The sequence below is a fragment of the Metopolophium dirhodum genome, chromosome 4, assembly GCF_019925205.1.
Source record: "Metopolophium dirhodum isolate CAU chromosome 4, ASM1992520v1, whole genome shotgun sequence".
NCBI classification, from domain to species: Eukaryota; Metazoa; Arthropoda; class Insecta; order Hemiptera; family Aphididae; genus Metopolophium; species Metopolophium dirhodum.
The window spans coordinates 28,673,848-28,698,874 of record NC_083563.1 but is presented as its reverse complement, the minus strand read 5'-3'; the positions used below and the strand labels follow the sequence as shown (position 1 = coordinate 28,698,874).

Genomic DNA, 25,027 nt, shown 5'->3' with positions numbered 1-25,027 from the left:
GCCATAAAAATTAAAACCACATAGGTAGCCAGGTAAACCATTATTTTCAGTTATTTGTTAGCTATTATTTTGTCGAGTACCTACCTTTTAATAAATTAGAATTTATCAATTTAACTTCTGCATTTAATTTAGAAAACTTAGTTGCTACCACGATTAAAGATATACATAGGTAGATTTAAAATGTTTTTTTCTCTCAGCAATCCTTGTCAGTTACTCAGTTATAGCATTAAAAATTACAATTGATATTTGTTTTAGGAATCAATACACGATACGTAAATCAAAAGTATACTACGAGTATAAGGTCTACGATCAAAAGCTTCTAAAGTACCTACCTACTGGTTGATAATCTCAAAATGATACCTAATAATTAATAGGTTATAGGTACCTATCAATTTCACAGTATCCAATATATAGTGGTATAGGTATCTAAATAAATACTTCGCAAAAAATATTGTTCAGTATCTTTTCGCTTGATAATTGTTCCGATTTTTTTTTTCCATCTAGGCATTTTTAATTCACATCCAATAACTGTCACCAACAGTCACTTGCATTTGAACATAATTGATAAATTCAGTAACACGCAGTTTTTAAATCTTTCCTCTAAAATGTTTTTTACCACATCTATTTACGAAGAAATAATATTTTTTTAATCTTTTCACTGTAAAAAATATGCGTTCTGGTGTTGAAGTCAAAACTGGTTAGGTACCTTGTCCTTACCTGCTAATAATTTCAAAAGAAAAATTACATTTGGAAAAATTGAGAATTACTTTGTACATGCTTCAATAGCTGCATTTGTGTAAAAAGTAAAAAGTCTAGGTCTCAACCATAGCAAGTATCAAAAAAATTAAATTAATGAATAATAACAAACTAAAAAGGTTAAACATAAATGAAAAAAACTGGGAGGTCGCTATGCTGTATAGTAAAATAGTGTGATGTAGGTACCTCGTCATCAAATAGGTCACTTGTCACTTGTCACTACAATGGATGTGTTGAAATTCAAATTCATCTGATTTCATAAGATTTATCATGATTTCAAATTTCAACATAAATAAATTTTGATATATTATTATGAAATCTATTCCAATCAGATACGTCAGTCAACCTATATGTGTACAAAATAATTCATTATTTTCATATTGGATACTGTAACTGAATGCATGTACAAATATTTAAATACTTTTATTAAGAAAAAATATATTTGTTTGTCAAGTATAACATTATTTTGTCTTAAGCATAAGTCACAAACTAATAGTCTAATTATAACTTTCCATTGATTCATTGATGAATACAAACAATTGGTAAATACTAATTATTATAAAACTATCCTACATTCCCATTACAAAATGTATTTGAATCTGTTTAAAAGAATGGAAAAGAATAAGATACAACTATAATATTTATATAATTATTATATTGAACAAAATAGTATTATTAGAACCCTTTATTTTTTTACAAACTATTTATAATATATTAATTTTACTTTATTTTATGAATACATAAAAAAAACATGTAGAAATAGTTATACTTAAAAACCCAATAAAGTTGATCCAACAAAATATATCATAAATTCAAAAGTAAAAGTTATATAATATTATAATTATTTAGTACTATTTAATAAAAAAGCTTTAACTTAATTAGAAAAATAAAAGTAACAATCAATGTTGATTAAATTGCAAGTATACTATTTAACACAATTGCATTTAATGCATATGGATAAATATCTAAAAAGATGCAAAAAATTGTTACAACGATCAAAAATTCAAATTAAATGGGTCAAACGGGAATAAAATTAACTTATACAATGTAACTAATATCTAAAAATAATTAAACAAGAGGTATTAATATTGAAATAAAAATGAAAATAAATGTTTTTGTTTTACTCTGAATCATCATTATCATCATCGTCCTCCTCTTCTTCAGATGAAGAATTGCCTTCTTCATCCTCTGATGCACTAGAATCATTATTTTCAGTTAAAAATTCAGGTTTTCTCAATTTTAAATACAATTGCAAATCTTCTTCAGATAGAGATTTTAAAAATGCTTTCAAACTTTTCATATACTCTTTTTTTAGGGTTTTAAGTTCATTTTCAAACAAAGTTTGTTTTCGTCCATTTTTTTTCTTCTTCCAATCTTCTAAACTTGTAATTGGATGTTTATCATTTGCTTCTAATTTACTTCTGTATAATTCAAATGCATTTTTAAAAGGTAGTTGTCTTGGTTCATTTTTGAATGTTTTAGTTTTTGCGTTATATGTTGAAGTATTTTTTTTCTTAGCCTTTTCTGTGGGTTTTTCTGAGATTACTTCTCTAGCATTAATCCTAGGTACAACTTTTGGTTCAGGTTTCTTAGGTTTTGTTTTGTTTTTAGACATTTCTATTTGTTTTTCATCTTCTGGTAGTGTTTTTAAGTATGCATCAAATTCAGTTTTATATCGCTCAGTTATAACTTTCAACTTATCTGAATAAATTTGTCGCTCTTCATCAGAAAAAGCTTTCCATTTCTTTGCCAACTCTGTCATTCTCTCTTTAGGAGGAACACCAGCTAATGCATCACTTTGCAACATTTCTTTAGAGAAAAGACCATAATTATTAACTGGAGGTTTTTTTGGTTTGCCTGATTGAGAATCCAAAATATTTCTATCCCCTTTGGTCAATGCACTTTTTGTAGGCATAGTGAAAGCAGGATCATTTTTGTGGTCTTCTTTTAGATTGGTTAAATATGTCTGTTCTCGTTCGTTTGCCAATTTAATCCATTTAGATTTTTTCTTTTCTGACATACCTTCCCACTTTTCTTTTAATTTGTTTTGAATATCAGCTTTATCAACATTAGCAGAATCTAAATCTGATGATTTTGATTCCATAAAAATTTGAAATGGAGTTTTCGGTTTATTTGAATCCTTAAATTTGAAACCTACATTTGTTTTATCGACCATTTCAATATATTCAATCTTTAATTTTAGTGCTCTATCAAGAAATGTTTGTTTTTTGTCGGGAGATAATTTATTATATTTTTCAGCAATGATTTGTGTCAACTGTGGCAATTTTAAATCTGGATGTTTTTTCTTGTATTTTTGTAGTTGTTCAGTGTAAAATAACATATATGCAGTTCTAGGTTTTTGTAACCGATTTGTTTTTGAACGATATGTATCAATGCCTTTAGTTTCCAATAAATTTCTAGCATCATGAATAAGATCACCTATAGTTTTAAATGTCCTGAGCTGATCTTGAATTGCTAACCAAGTAGATTGACATTCTTCTTTACTATAACTATCAAATTGAATTTTATCCCAGTCTAGTTTCGTGAATCGACTTCGAAATGTTGTATTGTCATTCTTAGGAAGTACTAACTCCATTTTAGATAACAGCTTTTGAATGTCATCTTGAGGCCAACGGCTGATAGCAGGATTGTCATTTTTTACTTCATTATTTAATCCATTATCATGATCAGACTGCTCATCAGAATCTTCAGAAGAAGAGGAAGACGATGATGAAGACTTTTTTTCTATTATGCTTTTTCTTTTTTTATCAGTGCTTTGAACAGCATTAATCGACTTTCTTTTACGTTCCAAACCCATTTTTTATCTGAAAATAATAATCTAGATTTAATAATTGGTAGTGGAAAAGATTTTCTTTTTATATTAAGAGGACGCTACACTCGCATGCATTGTCTCAGTCTTACAAACGCATAACATACCAAAATGTACGCTCTGAATAATCCTATTTAACCCCTGTTTAATATTAGAGTGAATTGTCAAATTATCAAACTCTTAAGTAAGAATATTATTGAGTGAATCTCATCGGTTTTTTTTTTATATTGTAATTTTAAAATGTTCAGTCAATTTAACATTTTTAAATGCTCGTAACTCGCTTTAAAATTAAAATATAAATAAAACCTACGACATTCACTAGATAATATACTTACTTGAAAATTTAATAATATGACAATTAAAGATAACAGAATTGTTTACTATTTATAGTAGAAATTGATGAAATTAAGATATCATACAATAGCCAATGTAGGGACACAGGTAATGTTCTAAACTTTAACTTTGATAATAAGTGAATACACTCAAATGTTAAAAGTAACAACACAAGTTGGTTCTGCTAAACATACATTTACTATGTTGCGTGTGGGTCAGAGAGAGAAAACAAATAGCGCACTGACATCTTCAAAATAATTATATTAACATTTCATAATTACACTTAAAAAAATAAGACTGTTTTACAAAGATCGTTAAATGTCACATATTTTATTTGTTTTAACCTTTTTACTGCTACACTATTTATGTTTTGAACTTGTGTATCTGTTATTGTATTGTACTAAGTACAATAAAATATTTTTTTAATTAATTTTTGATATCTTAACACGTTCAACGCCACGGTCGACATCAGTAACATTGCGCGGGTCGCCGGTGTCGACTACCCGTCAACAAATATAAATTCACTTTTATGAATCATAATTTTGATGGCAATGAGATAACGTTTGAAATATATTGTAGGCGATCAGGTACTGTCTCAAGAAGCTAACGATATAATTGGTTTTTATTTTTAATAATTTTTTCCATAAAATCATATTTTTGGTGCGGCGACCCGGGCTATGCTTCGACATTTCTAGTGGAGCTCAACGTGTTAATTATCTAATTATTTAATAAATTATTCTAAAATAATGCAAGCCGGTTTCCTAAAATTATATGGCTTATGGCAAATGATAATATTATAAAATACAGGAATATAATAGTACGCCTGGAGCATTGAAAGGGTTACAATTTATTTTTGTGGTAAAATTTGAGTGCCAGTATTAAATATTGCGGGGAAATAATTCCTTATTATTATATAATAAGCTAATAATGTTTGTAAGACAGGTGAGGTACCCACTTTAAATTATATATACCTACAATATAATGACAAGTTGACAACATAAAGTATCTATAGTAAAATGTACCCTTTTTCCATAAATATATGAAATTATACTAGACTAAATGTAATATATCATAGAAATACAGAAAAATATCAACATTTTAGATTAGGTAGAGACTGTAGGTTACTGGTGGTGAGACAAAAACAAACAACTAAACAAGTATCGAGTAATAATGTAAAATGTGAATCATGGTAATCATTCAGTATTTAATTTTTTTTATTTAACGAAACCTTAAACTACCTGTAGCATAGGAGCTGGTCTATCTATTATATGTTATTTTATGGTGTTCCTGGTTACATCTTTTAATCTTTAATTCCACTACCTATATCTAAGTAAAAAACATGTTTTTTATGAATTAATATATTTATGCTTTAAAGAGTGATGACTGATGAGTAAATGTAAGTATTTTATACAAATTAAATTAATTGTTTTTATGTATCATTGGCTCAGCCTACTCTGCCACAATGGGTAGTGCACGCCTATGGAAATCACTGTCAAAAATTAAGTAGGTACTTAAATTAACTATAATAAAAAGATTGGAGTGGTCGTGATGAACAATGAGTACTTTTATTTTACTATTTAAACTAAATTTATTGAAAAAGGTTGGAATTATTGGAAATGTAAAAAAAAAACATTGTTAGGTAGTTAGGTACAAATGTACAATGAAATATTCTATTATTCAGTTCTGATGGATGTAATATCAAACATTTATATTTAATGCATTTATACACAATCATAGCACATATGAATGTCATCTAATGACATTGTATAATCATTGGTTTAGTTGATTTAGATGTGAAACGTAAGTGCTATAGAGATATCTGGAAAATAAACCATTTTTTAAAGGCGGTATGCAGTATTGGTTGGACTGCTCATTACACCCAACAAATACATGAATTTTTTTACTCAAAAACTAAACTTGAAGAATTTACTTCTTAACTCGAGGAGGGAGGGCTAATCCTCGTCATAGCAGGGGCCCCACCAATCATGAACCAGACAGAAACTGGGCCAACGGTATTTAACAATATTATTAACGACCAAAGACACCATGCAAGACCATGGGATATCACAAAACGCGCATCACAATCTAATATCTATCAACAAAATATGTTGGTGTTAGATTTAGGGGCTTCAAAATAAGCGGGACACTTGTTGAGTTAATATAATGATATTATGTACCACGTTTTATAGATGAGAAATACTTACTCGTTAAGCTTTTTAAATAATATACTAAAAACAAATAACGTTCCGACTTGCAACTGTTATGTATACGACACGACGAACAAATCGTCATACTTACGTTTGTTTCGAACAATTCAACATAAAAACCAATGATCCAACGGCCACAGTTAGTTCCGGCGAACGAAAAAATCACGAAACAACGGACGACGGCAGTGACTACGTATGAGTGGAGTGGAGTACGGTCGTGCTCGCTCAGCGTAAGTAGAGTCGAAAATTCCGTTACAAATGTCGTCGATGCCTCATTGCCTCCTAACCGCGTAAAATTGTTGGGCACTGGGCAGTGTGTGGTTGATTTTTGTTGATAAAACAGCAATTTGATATTTTGTTTACACCGTACGGCCATGGAAGAAACGACGATACGGTTTACCGGATGTCGTTATGAATTCATGACGTGTGCGCGCGAAAAATACGTCCGGCATGATACCTAACCCAATAACGGCGCTCGGAGGACAGTGTGTTGTGATGTTTGGTAAATATTAGTATAAATATTATTAGTATTAATATTATTAATATTATTGTTATAAATCAATTATTGATTACCTATATAATATTATTAAACAACAAAATCCTAACGTCTTTTCATATCGTCGCTTTTTTCAAATCTGCCAATTATTAGGTCAATGTTTATGTAAATTCCCCCTATGAAAATTGGAGAAATAATATGTCTGGGGGGGGGGGGCAGGGCCACTGAATCTAGGAAAAAAAAGTCCCGGAAAATAAATCCCTGTCATAGGAAAAAAAGCACTGAAATTAAATTCGTTTTTTCGTGTACACTGATATAATTATATCATTGAATTCAAATTTAACACCATCCATTACATTTACGACATTTACAACTTAAAACGTTAATTTACCTAAGTCTCAAAAATAAAAAAATTGAAAAATTGATTATAAGGGCAATCGACTATATAATATAGCGTTGTGTACGTGCGTAAAGCGTAATACACCGAAAATCTTAAACTTTGTAGGTTATAAACTTCGTAATGCTATAACTTAAAAACTAATAATTTCCGCCAATTTATTTTTGTACCATCGGTCTTAACTCGTTGTAATACTTGGTTTCCAAAAAAATTTTTAAAAATTTATGTGGGCGCTAAACTAAGATTTGTTCCAGATATTCTTTATAGATCTTGATTGAGGACAGCATACTCGGATGAGTATATTAGGGAAATGTTTGAAAATCAGGACATTTCTTATAAGACTATTTTTAGCATGCCAGACGTGGCCAGCCTACTCCAATCGTTTTGCTCTTATAGGAAAAATCTGATAATTAGGCTTCTTATACAGCCTTCCTAATTTATCGTTTTTTCACATCATATTCCCAATTTTGATTTCGAATAGGTCCGTAGATTTTCAGCAAAACTTTTCTTTCTGTGCATTAAATTTGTTGTTGGATTAAATTATTTTAAGTTCGGTAGTTTTAGCGCAAGAATATATCATATATTTATACCTATATTAAAATTATCTATATACATACCTATATCTATAAGCTAACTATAAACTACTAAAATAAGAATGACATTTTTTATACCTAGGAGAACGCATTTATAAACATAAAAATCAATGTTTGGCTGTCTGTCCTTCATGCATTCCTAAACGGCTGGGCCGATTATGAAGACATTTTGTGTGTGTTTGAGTGGTTCCCGGGATGATTTAGATTCACAATTGGACCAGGTAGGTCCAACCGGGGGAAGTGCTCAAACATGGATTTTAAGATTTACGATGGAAATGTTTGTATTTAAATGATTGCTATTGGTCATAGGAGAAACAATATTAGTATAAATTAGTATTTATTATTATATTGGTTGCCATTGGTTAATCGGGCAGGTCAGGTACAAGCTTACATCAAATCGAATTTTTGCACATGCCTACCCGAGTTGCGAGTTACACCCATTTTTACGGGCAACGAAGTGCGCGGGATCAGCTAGTACAAATATAAAATATACGCAATTTGAAAAACGATCCAAAAACGTTTGAAATTCACTAAAAATTCAAAATGTTAACTTTCATAAAAATGAGTAAGTAGGTACAACATTCACGATTTGTCAAAACGCGACTGAACGTGTTGTTTTCTAATACTAATGCATATTTATTTGTAAATGTAGTGACCAAGATAAAGTTACCTAGTTGATTCATCGAATTAAATTAAGTCTATGGTAGGTATAGTCTAATTAGTCTAAATAAATTAAGTCTATAATCTGTATTATGTATGTAACTATGTAAGTGATGATATATCTTTTATTATTTTAATTATATTTTAACATATTAAATCAATATATATACCTATAGACTATTAGACTAACTGGACATTTTCCGGAGGTAGATATAAAAGTACAGTACACATACAATTAATTTACAATTATAGGAAAATATCTTTAAATAAAATTACAATAATACATAATATAATTTGTTGTTTATATGCCTATATAGTATTATATTATATACCTAGGTTGGTATATATAATTAATACTAAAATGAAATCGCGTTATTCTTATTTCTTAAGTATAGGTACCAAAAAAACTAAAAATATTTTAACTCTAGAATACTAATGTAATGAACAAAATGTGTATTATTTTATGATATTATTCTACGAAGTTCTTGGTACTATTTTGACGTAACAGCCGTCGACAAATTTAAGTGTCGATAAAAACATAACTCTTAGGTGTTTAGGCGTGGGACATCTTTCCGACGGAAAAAATGTATTTTTTCGCACTAGTGTCGATATAATGGTTTTTATTTGGAGTATGCCATATTTGATCCCAATACAATTCCTGTATCCCGCACTGAACGGTATGAATGAATATGGATGTCGGCTGCGGCACGTATCTGGCAAAAAATTGTCTGGGTTAAACTTCTCTGGATCAGTGTAGTACTGGGCACTCGATTGTATAAATAGTGGACTGACCATCAGTGTTGAACCTTGATAATTTAAATATTTAAGTATTAATATAAATTATTAAATTATATCTTATATAGGTACTATAATACCGGCTGGACACAAATATTCTCCAATTTTCATTTCCTCCTCTAAACTTCTACCAAACACTGGCAAAGGAGGGAAAATTCGTAATGTTTCTTTGATCACTCGTTCTAGATATTCCATTTGTTGTAAATCTTCATATGTTGGTGGTCTATTATGATCGCCGGTCGAAAATATTGATTGCAATTCCTCAAACACCTATAACTCAATAAAATAACTATAATTTAAGTGAAAAAAATTGTGCACATAAAGAATTGGTAAAATATATTTGCCTTGTTCTGTACATCTGGATGATGAGCTAACATAAGAATTGCACATGCATTGGCCATAGCAGTAGTTTCTTGTCCTCCTAAAAGTATAATTAATTGTAATCAAATTTGAGTATATCCTATCTTGTTGGAAAAAGTAACTGACTGATCAAGTTGGAAATATGTTCATAATTAAATAAGATATACCTAGGTAGTCATATTATAATATATTAGTTTAATACCGAATACCCATATTTTTAATATTATATAAAAACTAAAAAGAGAAAATATTATAAAATTAATAATTATTCTGAAATAATTAACAACGTTAAGTCTTTATAAAAATTATTCTCTATTTTTTAACTGTGCACTAGTAGGTAACTATACTTTATTTACCTATTATTATATATACCTATTAACGTTTAGGTTTCCTTATAAATTTATAATATAATATAATATATTAGATGATACCACTTTAATTTGATATTTTATAGTTTATACTTAACATTTTTTACTTATATTTAGTGTTTGAAAATTTCATGAAATTTAAAAAAATTAAATATTTCAGTATTTTAATAAATTTAGTTTTATTTTTAAATAAGTTTTGTATTTATATATAATTGTCATAAATCACCTTCATAATTGTATGGTACCTAAATGTATACCTAACCTTTGGTATTATACATTTAAAATAGTATTCAAAATTTTTAAATATTTTAATGTTTAAATAATATAAGTAGGTATACACTAGTATACATGTATATTGTATACCTACTGAATTCTTACATTAGAATCTAGAACACTAAACATTGTGTTAAAAAAATAAAAAAATAGTGTTTTTATTTGTGTTAAAAAAATTTCATTATTTCACCATATAGTGAAATATTTCAAACACTACTTATATTTACTATAGATTAAATTATTACTTATTATTAAATTATATACTTATATTATTCGTGATTATAATGTTATAATAATATTATTAAACAAAAAATTGCTTTCTGGGTAAGTATTAAATTATAATCAACAAAAATGTATATGTTTTGAATGCTATGTAAATACCTATGTAAATTATTTAGAATATAATGACCTGACCAGGTTTATATATACAGGGTGATCACCAAGCATGCTCACTCCCTTTTTTCTTCAATAATGCTGTTATTCAAAATCTGATTTTTAAATATCCTTTAACACCATATTTTTAAATTCTTGAGATTTTTTGTACTACTTAAGGGGTGTCCTGTGTAGATACAAACTTCTGTTTTTCAAATAAGAACATCCCTATTCTACAATAAATTATAAAGTAGATAATTTTTCTGAAATGTATCAAAATCAAAATTCGTACGAGTAGATTTTAATGCATTTATAGCTTTGTGCTATAATGATAAAAGGTCCCATGGTAATGGGTTTACAATATATGGGGGCTATAGTGATTTTAAAATTGAAGTCATTAATCTATCAATATTAATAATTTGTAAAAATGGCCCAAGTACCTATAATAAATACTAGATTCAATTTTATGTCTATTTCATATTTATGTAAGCCCATTTTTAAGGACTATTATTCTTAATACAAACATTTTAATAACTATAAGAAACTATTCATTCGAATTTTGAATTAGGTATATCAACATTGTCAAAAGAATTATCCACTAAATAATTTTTAGTAAAAAGGGGGGGGGGGTTCTCATTTGCAGAAAAACAGAAGTTTGTATCGCCACAGGACACTCCTTAAGTGGTACAAAAATATTCATTAATTTGAAAATATGATCTTTGAGTGTATTTAAAAATTTTAAATATACTAACTTAAATAAATTCATAATTAAAAGAAAAAATGGGGATGAGCATGCTAGCTGAATCACCGTGTATATATATTTTCATATTTACCAATCATAATGGTCACAAGTTCATCTCGTATTTGCTCATGTGACATTTCATGATAGTTTCCTAATAAAATTTCTATAACTGTTTTTGTTTTCCGACAAACATCTTCGTCACCTGTGTCTACTTTATTTTTATTATTTGCATTTTGGTTCAATTCATCAAGTTTTTTGTTAATTATTTCGTCCGTGAACTCGTTTATGATTTTTTGACTTTGATCGTGTTTTTGTTTGACTGATGAAAGTTGGAATAATGTTTTGCTCAAGTACCACGGATGTGAAATTCTATATTCCCATGCCTAAAATAATAGTGATTAAATATTAAGATAAATACATAACAATACCATCTTAATAAAATTTGCTCACGTGCATGGCTGTTTGTAAATTTTCGACAAATCGATGACGACCACCATTTTGAGCATTAAATTTTACACCTAATGCAGTCTTCCCAATCATTTCCATTGTAGCCATGCTAACAGGGACACTTATATCACACTCATTCGATTTCAAATCATACTTTTGTTTTAGTATGTCATTGAGGACATTAGATTCTTCGTAAAATATTGGTATAAATGATTTTATAATTGTAAAATTGAAGCCTCCAGATACCATTTTCCTAAAATAAAATATAAATTTCATTGTATTTTGTAGTTTTATGTAATATCGTTATTTAATCGTACTTAACATAAGTTATGTACTTATGTTACAGCGCGGTGTTTGTACCTAATTTGTAATTTGTATTCTCATATTAGGTATCATATAGGCTATAAGTATCTAAACGAATCAAAACTTACCTGTTACTCTTCCATTTTTTTATGTCATCGATAGAAAATATTCCTTGACCCATAATAGATTCTTGTAAAACCAAGTATTCTTTAGATTTCTTTTGTAATTTTGGATTAGTAAGGACCATTTCTATATCTTCAGGTCGCGTAAGCACAATGTATAGATTATTTAAGACCCATACTTTAAATAAAGATTTATCATACCTAGAAAATTAAAATGTATTGAATAGAGTTTGTTTAAATTTAGTTTTGTTTAGTTTAGTTTTATAGACATTTATAGGCTTTATTAAGTTTTTTTATTTTTGAAAAAAATTGATTTTGTTGTATTGCCACTAAAATATAAACAGGCACAATAATATGGCTTATATTTTATGAATTTATGAAATCTCAGTTTACCAATACAAAAACATAATACATTAATTATACCTGTATGTATAGGTATTAAGTGTGTTTTAAGGACTTACTTTTGGTACACTTTTAATCCATTTAAGATAAGTTTTTCTGGTCCTTGTAGAAATAATGGTAGCATGCCAATAAAAATCGAACCACCGGGACCGGGTATTTTATTTGCCAATACTCGTTTTCTTCTGCCTTTCAATCGCAGTATCATAATTATTACTACCAATATTGCTATCTGAGTAATAACAGTTAAATACCACATATCTAATTCGTTTAAATCTATTACCTGTAAAAATATTTATATTGAATATATTACTCTGTATAATATTTAAGAAAATAAATCTTATATATTATTATCATCAGGGACGATCTCAAAAAAAAATCATAGAGGGGTGTATTCTTCAAAATTGCTGACTAGAATTTGAAATTCAAAATTTTTGTTATCTATTAAGTTACAATATGCTATACATTTATAATTTATTTATTACATTATGTTTCAATGTATGTTTAAATTAAATTTGAAGTTGAAACTTAGAAATACCTAACTTATTATTTTTAATTCATATCAGAATGAAATAACATGAACAAACATAATATGAAATAGGTAATAATTATAATTCATCACTTATTATTATTGTTGCCAAATCATTATCTACATTATAAGAATCGTCCTCTTCTATCACAACCTATATAAATAATTGTATTTGCATAAAATGTAGGTAGGTACCTAATTATTAGCCAATGGTTTTAATCTAATTATTAAAAAATTTCATTCAATTTAATAAAAAATATTAGATTCTGAGTGAAACGAGATATGTATAATATTTTTAAAATCTATATTTTTATATCTATATATATATTTTTATATTATTATTCTATATTAATTAATCTGTACACTTATAATCTATATTTCGTATATTATAAAAGTGATGAACCATATTATGTAGATATAAGATATTTTAAGCCTTGAATTAAACAGGGTAGGTTTTAAATGAAAAATTACAATTTACAACTTGTGGTACTTTCTAAGCCTTGTACCCGAAAATAACTTGCGAAGTAAGCACAATTATTAAAATACCGAATAAGATGTACAACAGACTGTTGTCAAGTGTCAACTACAGTAAGTTGTACGGACATCAAACACACACATTATATTATACGATACAAGATAATCGGTAGTCTTCGTCTGTTGAGTGTTTCTTTGAAACGCGATTATCGCGTATTTTGGATATTCCAAAAAAAATTTATAGGTACCCCACTCGATAACGTATCATAATATAATATTATAATCGCCCGCCTCAACCGTCGCCACATGCTATTAGATCATAATATTATACTAGGTTATGATCTAAGACCGTATACCCGCATTGCTTAAATGCGATGACGGATGAAAGAAATGTACGGTTTATCGATTTTCTACTGTATATTATATTATATGCATGATATAATATTATTAGGTCTATCGTTATAATATGTATGCGTGTTATGTTCTGAGCCGTTTATTAGGTTTTTATCTTGTGCCGACTGCCGATTCTCGCAGTCTCGATGTACTTTTGCGAATCCGCTCCATACCCATTACGAAAATATTGAGTTAAAACAATATTAACATTTAAACAATTTATTTAATTTTCCTTTCCTCGTCTGAAAGAAATTGGTTTAATTCAGGTGAAAATAAATTCCATTCTGCCGACTGAAAATCGGGAGTAACCGAATTGGTTCCCATTTGGCCGAATTGGTTCCCGTTTGAAAAAGGTATTTTATTAAGTTGAGCCGAATTGGTTCCCATTTAAAGAAGGTATTTTATTAGGTTGAGCCAAATTGGTTCCCGTTTGTGTACAGGTAATATAGTTACAATTTTAATTTTTAATTTTTGATAATTGGTACAAAATATAAATTAGATAGTAAAAAATATAAATGTACCTAAAGTCTACACTCTATAGTCTATAGTATAATATGTATACAATAAGATGGCAATAGATTGGTATGTTGGAAGTTTAGCAAATTATCAGTGATACCCTGATCAATTAAGATAACGATGAAGATATACCTACGTACTTTTATCGGTGTATGGTATATCGTATATTTATTTGACAAAAATATTGATAGGACTACAAATTGTTGCAAATCGTTCCATTCAAAGCTGAATAAAGAATTTACAAGTGCCCATCCTAATATATTTTATTTAATGGAGACTTTAAACAGCATTCAGACATTAAATTATAATACATTTCGAAGTAATAATACTAGGAAACTTACTAGCAAACAGGAAAGAAATAAAAAATACTTGGAAAATTGTATGACTGAGTACATTAATGAGAAGCTTACGTGAATTGAATACTTAAAGAAAGTTTGCAACAAATTTGCAAATCAACGATTTTAAATAATTGTATTTATTATATTTTATTATTTGTATTTTGTACACCTAACCTAAGTGATGGCTAGTGACTTCCAAATCAACAATTTAACATTTTATATATTATATAATTTTTTTTATAACACACATTTTTAACCAAGCCTACTTTTAAGTTGACAGTCCTAAGCCTGTAAAATTGAGAAGGAAAATGTGCGTAATTAAACAGGAACCAATTCGACTTACGTTAATAAAATACCTTTTTCAAACGGGAACCAAATCGGCACGTGGGGTTGGAGCTCGGGAACCAATTAGGTACCAGCCTGAAAATCAAATATTGCCGAGTGGGGGGGGGGGGGGGGGGTGTAACACCGTGACCCACTGACCCACCTTCAGTTCGTCCCTGATTATCATACACTATCGGACTATACGTTAATACAGTACCTATATAATATTATCTCAAAAAGGGATCATTCCTTCTAGTATCTAGTGTATTCGAAATTCCTCGGCAGGAATACACGTGTAAGAGGAGATTATTAACTCTAATACGTGTAGTTTCTCAATATTACAGACGATGGGACACTAAGTATTAAATCCCACCGGTACCTATACTGTATAGTGTATATTATACGACTATATAATAGGTAGGTACTCTGTTATTGAAAAATTCACTTAACTATCGTTATCATTGCCAGTATGGATTATTTTGCCAAATGTCAAATACATTATAATTACGTTTAATGTGTATCGTTTAATATCGTTGGCAGAAGTATAGACTAGTAAATAAACAAAGGCGTGTAGTTACCTACTATACATACCAAGCCTTGGCAAGTTAATGATAGTTTTTAATTTAGTTAAGTTAAGTTGGTAGAAAACATTTTAAAAAGTTTAAAGTTAATAGGTAGGTAGTTATTATCATTTTATTTTTAAACTCAGTCACGTTAAATTTTATATGGCAACATGCAATTAATATACCAACTTTTTTAAAATTATAAATAGCTACCTAGTAATATGGTTTAGAATAATAATAAGTAAATGTTTATGCAATATGTCATCAGTAATAATTTTATTACGTTTATTATTTAATTATTTCTAAATTAACGAAATTTGGAATTGATTAAAAGTAACTCGTTATTAACTATTAAGTTTATATCAATAAAAATCAGTTAAGTTAAAAACTTAAAATTAACTTAACTTTTAACTCAACTTCAACTTTTAAACTTTTTTATGCCCATGTTTGTATATAATCTTATAATAATATTTACTATCAAAACTATTCGTCTTATTGTGTATAATAAATTCTACACAAATTATATTTTGAATAAAAAATTAATTTGAAAAATGTGTGGACCTACGTTTTTTAATTTGTATATAAGTAGGTAAGTACCTACAGTTATTTTAAAAGTGCAACAATTTTAATTTGTTGACCGTGTCGAATCATATTATTATACAGACACTAGATAGGTATAGGTACTATTACATTTTTGCTGTATAATATTTATAATATAATAGTATATACACATAATATTATGTCCTATATTGTTTTGCTAATATAATATGTCATATATATTAATTAAACTAGTAACATTTTCGTTATTTGTAAATGTAATAGGAGATATTATTATGTAAATAAATAACAATGGTTTTACAAATGTACAATATTGCATTTCAATAATTTTGTTTAGTTACCAGTAGGCTTTATTTATATAATATAATAATAATGGTTTATAATTCGTCGAATTTATGTGCATTGATGAATGTGTAATAAAAAATATCAAGTTTGTCTGAAATTTAAATTATTATAAATATTATTATTTGATTTATAAATAATTTAAGAGCATATACTTCCATTTCAAGAAATATAAGTTACTATTTAGTAATTACAATTATTTTGATTTTTGTATCCAAACAATAATAATAGAAATTATTAATTTTTTCTATAATATTCAATATTTAAACTATATAATTCTTTGAAATAATCGTTTGATTTGTTTACAAGTTAATTAATTGAAAATGTCCATAAATTATAGATCAAGGTTATCAGAATTGCTAATAATAACAAGTATATTGCTATATTGTATATCTACTGCAGTGATAAACACATAGCAAATTATCATAATATTTGTTTTGAAAGATTATGTAGTTTATCTGCGTTCTGAATTCCTAAAACGATATTGGTATTTTTACTTACAGTCAAAATAAATTAACATTTTAATTATGTCTTATTTGTAAACGTATTTTTTAATATTAGACAGTAAATGAAAATAGCAATCTGCAATACTAATGATGTGAGTTTGTACAAATATTAATTTTTATGCTATAGTTTAAGAAATTCAAAATATATCTACTATGCATATTAGTAAATATAGTATAATAGTATATATTATGTATTTACGTAATGTAACAATAAATAGTACCTAACATTACAGAGCACAGACAATTAACTTATGGTTTTGAAATAATACCTAACTAATAAGCAATAATTATTAGCCTACGTATGTAGGTACTTAGGTACTCCTAATAAATCTTCTTATGTTGTAAACTATAGGTTACTTACTAGTTACTAGGTACATACAATTTAATTTTACATTCAAATTAAATACATTCATACCTTAATCTTATGATTATTTGCTCATAAAAAATATAAAATATTAACCATCCTAAATAAATTAATAATTATTAACTTTATAATTTCAATTTTCAACTCTGTACATATTGGTCAAATGTTCGGGCACTTAGGTTCCTAATTTTTGATCTGTAGAACTGTGCGAGGTTATTACTACATTTCTGAAGAAACTATTCATTTAGAAGTAATAATTAATTATGGAAGACTCAAGACTATGATAGGTACTTACGAAAATGTGACTTTGTCAATAAAAATCAACACATAAATTGTCATATTTAATAACCTAGCTATTTAGACTTAAGTTCACTTTAGGCCTGTAACAAATATATTCGGACACCCTTGGCTTGTTATTATTTTGGAAGTTTAATTTAGTTATTTAAAATAAGCCAATTAATGGTTACAAATTATTAAAAAAAAAGAAAAGATTGTTGACATAATTCCATGTATTTAATTTATTATTTGACTAATTAATTAATTATTACTATAATACATTTTATCATCAAGAGAAGATTCAATAATTTAATTTCAACGTTTAATGGTTTTAGTTTTTAGGAATATTTCAATTTAAACAATCAACGCAAATCCGTATTTATGTACCTACTTATCGAAGTGTTGCCATTCAAATGTATATGTAACTGTAAAACAATTTTGATTTTAATAAAGATAGTACCTATATTATATAATTGTATATAATACAAGTACGTCGTGTTATACGTCAACTAGGTTTTTCGAATTAAATTATATTTCTTTTCTTAAATCTAAATCGAACGTTTCCCCGCGATCAAAATTGTGTTAGGCGTCGAAAAAGAAAACTCTTCTCTTTTACCTGCCAATTCGTCGCGGTACGAATTTCCCATTGCATATGTTATTGTACCAACATTCGGTTGTGCGCTTGTATGTGGACATAATATTATTTTTTATTATTGTGAAAATTTGTTTGAACGTGCCACTGACAGCCTATATACATATAGAGCGTAATTTACACTTGTGTTGCTATAATTTGATCAGTCCGGTACCTATTATTGCTGTAATTCTGCAACGATATTTATTACGCACATACGTGCATGATGGCGGTGAAAATAACATACATTTTTCTTTTTTAACAATGCCACGATTATTCGGTTATTACATCGATATAATATTATCATAATATTTCAAAACGAATTATTTTTCAGTCAAATAATTTAATCGCGCACTTCGCGTTTCTTATCGATTCAATAATATTATTGAAATAATCATCGGACGTCGTGTTAGGTATAATATTATTTACCTATATGTTATTATCACGGCCACGTGTTTCGACATTTTTGTCACAGGAGCCGCGGGAATGCACGTACGCACGTTAATTTTGTCGTTATTTTATTTTAGCTGGGGTTGCAAAAATCGTGTGCTGCAGAGTGCAGGTACGGATTGCCGACTTCTCCGAAACCGTAGTATACACAAAAAAATAACGTCCTATTCAACGGAATACGTTGCAGACCGAGTATAGTTCACGGTACGGTAATATAGTTAAGATATTGGGAGATGATATTTTTAAGCTATTTACCGATTTCAGTAGGTATAATGTGCGCCACCAATATATAGTATGCATATAAGTGCGTATGTAATTTTTGCTGAAATCTAACGGCAGAAAACGAAATGGCATAGGTACCACATACCTAATCTGCGTAACACGCTTTCAGATTTCAATTATTGGAATATTTACCTAATATTATATTTACCGAGCTCACGACAGTTATAATAGGTACATAAAACGTGAATACGCGTTACGTGAACATGAACAATAATTGGACAATTAGTTATAATATTTCAGATTTTTACCTACATATTTGATAATTTAGCTTACATTTTTTATTTTACTTTTTGTATATTTTAATATTTTTCTTGAAATGTATTTATTAAAATTAACTCGATTGATTAATAAAAAATTATATATTAAAACACATGATATGAATGAGTACAATAAATATATTATTAATTATTTTGAAGTAGAGTAAATACTTATATGCATATTGTTCTATTTTGATTGAGAACTTTGACTGTAGGTCTGTCGAAGTGGACAGTATTATATACTATATAGAGTTAATTGTGTAAATATACAAATGTATAAATATTTAAAAAACTGAATTGCCTAATTAAATTTTTATAATTTTTTTTAAATTGTAAAGTAAGTTTTCAGGCTCAAGCTGGAGGTGGGCAGAAGAATATATGTAGTAAGCGAGTATGGTACGAGGACAAACATAATTTAACACCCTCCATACCAACGTATATTATTTATTTTTAGATTGTGAGCTGAGCGATGAAAGTAATGATTTTACAATGATGTGTTCTTTTTATTTTTTATGTCTGTGTACTCGATAGTAGTAGTCGAAATAATGTTTTTATTTTCAACTTCGATATATTTTCGGATGGGAACTAATAAAATTAATAAAATATTCCATTTCGCATTCGAACGAAATTAAAATTATTTTTTTGATAGCCACATAGTTTTACTTTTACACAATTATAACTTTTATAAACTCTGCACATGTTATAGAGTATACAATTTTAAGTTCCAAAACAATTTATTATAACCTACCTGTATGCTGTTATTAATCAAAAAATGTATTCATTAGTAATATTATTTACACTATTTGATCATGTCATGGAATTGAGTTTTTAATAAGATATAATTACTTAAAAGATGGAATTTTTTTAAATAGGATTTAGATAATTTGTATTAAACATTTAAAAACCCTTTCATATATCATTACAATACCTACAATGTTTACTATTTAAAACAATAAAAATTAAAACGTTTACATTCTCTTTATTCATTTATATATGAAAAATGATGACTAAATCACAATATTAATTAGTTGGACATGATTTTAATTTTTAACTATTAAGTTAGGTACTTATTATACTGACATTTTTAAAATTGAATTTGTTTTTTAAACAAAATAATTGTTATATATTTAAATGTTTCTATGAAAAAAAATGTCTTTTGGTTTATATTTACTTATTATATATTAACATTATGATTTCTTTAAATTCAAATAATCAAATACATTATTCCATACAATTGAAATACCTTGTTTAAAATATAATAATAATAGAAAACTATATTTTTCATATTACTCACTTGGAGACTTGAGTATACAATTTATCATATAGTAGATTGACGTTAGTCATTTGTGTCAGTCTTGATTGATTGAATTAATTCATGCACTCTATTTATTTGTTAAGAAAAAGTTTTTAAATATGTCAAATTTGCGTTTTGAGAAAAATTGTGTCTAAAAGAACATAATTAAAACAAAAATATTGTACACCTCATAGTAACTATACTTCTTAGTTCATTAAAACTAATGTAAAATATGATGCCTACAGTTTTATTCTTTTGGAAAATACGATTAAATTCAAAGTACGTGTTTGGTGCTATAGTATAGATATTAATGCTAATTTGAATTCCAGTCAATTAGGTATAGGTACGGTATAAACCAAAAAACTGGACAACTATTAATATATTTTAGCCTAATCTAGTTATTTGTTGTACACTTGTAGAGTTGTATGCTATAATGGATACCTAATAATTCATCCTTAGATAATTAGATCTATACGAGTAAAAGAAAAGGGCGTGCCATGGATTCTGCATTACGATTTTCAAAGTTAAAAACTAATGTAAGGTATATAATATGTTATAACTTTATAAGTTTATTTTGTACTAACACTAATAAATAACACTTTTGAGTTTGATCATTTTTTTTTTTTTTGAAAAACCTTTCACGCGTTTTTGTTTATTTATAATATATATTTACTCAAAAGTAACTTAAACCAACCTATTTACTTATATGATAAATTATGATTTACCTTTTGTATGAGTGTGTACATTTTTGTTTATAATATTATTGTAGTTCACTACACTTCGCACAATACAGAATGACAAGTAGCATACACAACGTAAGAACGAACAGTAATGTAATTGGACCTCTATAATGGCTCACTTATATTATATTTTCCCTTCCCTTGACCGTTTGATTTTGTCGGTTTAGTATATGTTTACATACATATATATATATATGTGTATATTTATACATATAGGTATTATGTTTATAAATATACATATCCATAATTATTTAGACAATTATTAATGTACCTATAGTTCGTATTTTTTTTATCGTCAAGTTATTTTATATAACACAGAAATATTCATTGTATTCTCTTTCAATCACTGAAACTACACCTATATTTAAACAAAGCACAAAAACAACGGCACCAGGCACCACAGACGACCAATAACAAAAAATTAAAAATTTTCATATTATTTTCATAAAATGTTGTGTTGTAATAATTGCATACAGATTTCAATTTTTCTGCAACGATAATACACACCAACCGGTACTGACGACCACGAACATCTAAAATTAAAAAACCGTCAAGATTTAATAATTATACTGTCTTAGCTTTTATATTATTATCTTTGAATATTTCTGTGCCACTATCACAATGCAGCATTGGGCGGATTGTGGAGCTTTAGATCTTGCGATCACTTCTTGCGCGTACATCAGGACTTGCGTATAATACATATATCGTCATATCAATATGATATTAAACGAACTTTTATAATGTATTAAACTAGGTATAGTAGATAAAACGATGTTTTAAAAACTCAATGCATGGAATATCTTATATAATATAATATGTTTTTCCAAACTTTACGAACATAAAAAAAATTACATTCTCGAAAATTACGTTTTAATAACAACTCGTAACCGTCACAAATTTGCAGTATTATAATTCTTAATAGGTAGATACCGGTATTTTATTATTTTGAGTCTGATAATTATATTGTGATCTCCATATCAGGGTTTTTAAATACGAATAACTTTTTTCGGGCCTTCGTTAATAATCTATTATCATAAAGAAAGAATACAAACACAACTATTATATACCTAATAAAAATCATATATTTAAAATTAAAATAGATACCTATAATAATTATTTGAATATGAAGATTTGAGACGTCTTATAACCATTAATTATTAGGCGTTACATATACGTTTAAGTCATTTATGCATGCATACTTAATTAAATGATTTGAAATATTTTTGGTAAAAAAATTAGTTCGTTTAGTAATAACATCAGAAGATTCTTATGCCGACCCCTTTTAAGATGAAAATACAATTTAAAATTGTTGTTTTTGAAATTAGGTATGAATTTTTAATTATTTTTTTTAACATTTCTATTATACTAATCGTTTTATTTTTCATTTAATCAATACTGTATACCTCTACTATATTATTGTACTATCATGTTTTGTTCATTATACAGCGGCACATAATCAAATAATTTGTTGGAGTTTGGCGGAAGGTATTTTAATCTAATTTAAGAACAATTCAGATAAGACATTCAGATTTCACATGATTGTTTATTTTTAACTCTCTGTTTGCTTACGTATTTATCTAACTATTTATTCTGCGTGATAGTTTTGAGAAGGGTTTTCTTCCCGAATCAATTAACCGCAGTCATACACTTCTGTCTAGTGGATGTAGTGTACCGTAAATATGGGCATAGTATAATTTGCATTATCAATTAGGATTCCGATGTGAATATATTCATATAATTTTAATATATTAAAATAACTATGCTATGGAGCCATTGAACATTAATGTTGTATGATGAAGCTGGGACAACGTAATCCACTGAATAGGCGGCTGGTCGACCTTCTATACTTTGACGTTAATTAGTTATAAACTATTCGTGAAAAGTGATTAGACTTTTTTGTTAAGTTGTATAATCGTACTTATAGCCATCATACTTAGATCTTATGAATAGTTCAAATAAATAGCCGACCTATACTGACTTAGGTGAGTGATGAGTATTTATTAAATTTGTTAAATACGACGATCGTCACGTCGACCACTTTACCTATAACGCCTAAACAATGTTGTGTCTACGTGTGGTATCACACTCGTATGTATGGACGCATTGTAGCTCCGCATGAATAAAAATATTTTGTGAATCCGTAGCTCCACATACACCGCATATAAGAACAGCCAAAAAAATGAATGCATCATAGCTCCTCATTCTAAAAAAATATTTTTGCACTAAAAGTCCACATGCCATAAAATATCTTTTCAAAATATTTGAAATATCTAAAACACTGGAGTTCCTCATTTGTCAATAAACCTAATTAGGTCGATACTATAATATCGGTGTGAAACCATGCACTAAATTTACATAAACTATGATATCACCTGCAAGTGCATATTCATCAAAATGCCAAATAAATGTTTCCTGATATAACTATTGTTGGATGTTGTTTTCCTATTATACCTGTATAGTTATTTAAACTATATAAATATAATATAATTTTAGGTATTTATTATTTATTTGAAATATATTAATATGTGGAGAAAAATTCAAACAGTAGGCCTTGCACGAGAGTACGAAAATAATGAATCAAACGCCGAAAAATGGCTTAGGCTAATTATTTGGACTTAAATTTCTGAATCCAGATGAGGTTGAATCATGTTTGAAAATGATTTTAAAAATGATCAACTTACTGACTCACGAATTACGAAGATTGTAAATTATTGAAATTTTAAGAATTTTAAACAAAAATGTTTACGTTATTTATCATTATTTGATTTATGTATTACAATTTATAGGACGTGCAATGTTTTCTTGCTCAATAATGTTAATTATTATAATTTAAAAAATATCTTTTATGGAGTTACGGTATCGAAAAAAAAAGTACTGTGCGGAGTTACGGTGCTCCCGTATGCATGGCCGGATGGACCCAGGGTGTCTTTTAAGTCTTGTCAAAGCGCAGGTATTTATCGAGAACAGTAAATATTATTGTCTCTATCGCGTGCGTTTTAATCGCACATCGAAAAATATCTATCATGATCTATAATGCTATTATTGTGCGTGATATTTTGGGCATTCTCTAGCATTTACCATTTTATCGTGTATGTAAACATCGTATACAGTGTGCGAGTGTGCCTTAGTAATTGATATATTATTGACTATTGTGTATTGTGTATTTGATGCATACAATATGGTACCATATTATTATAACTAAATGTTTGTTGTTATTAATCAGGAATATCGAAACGGAGCGTCACTACCATAGAGCAGCTTATACTATGTCTGTGGTCACCATAGTAGTAGACATGGCAACCTATTAAATTAGTCATGGTAGTAGATACATATTTGATATTAGAATAATATAATATTAGGTATGCAATCGCTATTCGTCATTATATTCTATCGTTGAAATCTGAATCGTTAAAATAAATAATCATAACTACAATTAGCCTGTAGAGTGTAGACACTGTAATAACATTATATGATAAGAAATTTTAAAATAATTTTTATTATTATTATTATTATTATTATTATTATTTATTTCAAAATAATTCAATAACACAATATTAATCTGGAGTAAATTATAGCTGATATTATAATTACAATACCTTTCAATTATGTGTCTTACAATAAAATTCTTATATGATTAACACTATAGTATAATTTATAAATATACAGGTACCTATATTTAAATTACAAATTATATATTATTTAAAAATTAAGTTTCAAGTACTTACCGTAATCTTGTC

General features: G+C 27.7%; 1 protein-coding gene across 1 annotated transcript; it reads right to left on the bottom strand.

Moving 5' to 3' along the window:
- Window positions 1–1,188: 1,188 nt before the first annotated feature.
- On the bottom strand, window positions 1,189–21,370 carry LOC132943613 (uncharacterized). The gene is made up of 9 exons (XM_061012643.1): window positions 21,276–21,370; window positions 12,516–12,736; window positions 12,061–12,255; window positions 11,633–11,882; window positions 11,274–11,565; window positions 9,412–9,488; window positions 9,148–9,337; window positions 8,751–9,078; window positions 1,189–3,575 (listed from the first exon to the last, which is right to left on the bottom strand). Exons 1-9 carry the CDS (start codon window positions 21,294–21,296, stop codon window positions 1,877–1,879), a joined length of 3,273 nt encoding a protein of 1,090 aa, XP_060868626.1. The 5' UTR covers window positions 21,297–21,370; the 3' UTR covers window positions 1,189–1,876.
- Window positions 21,371–25,027: the final 3,657 nt, after the last annotated feature.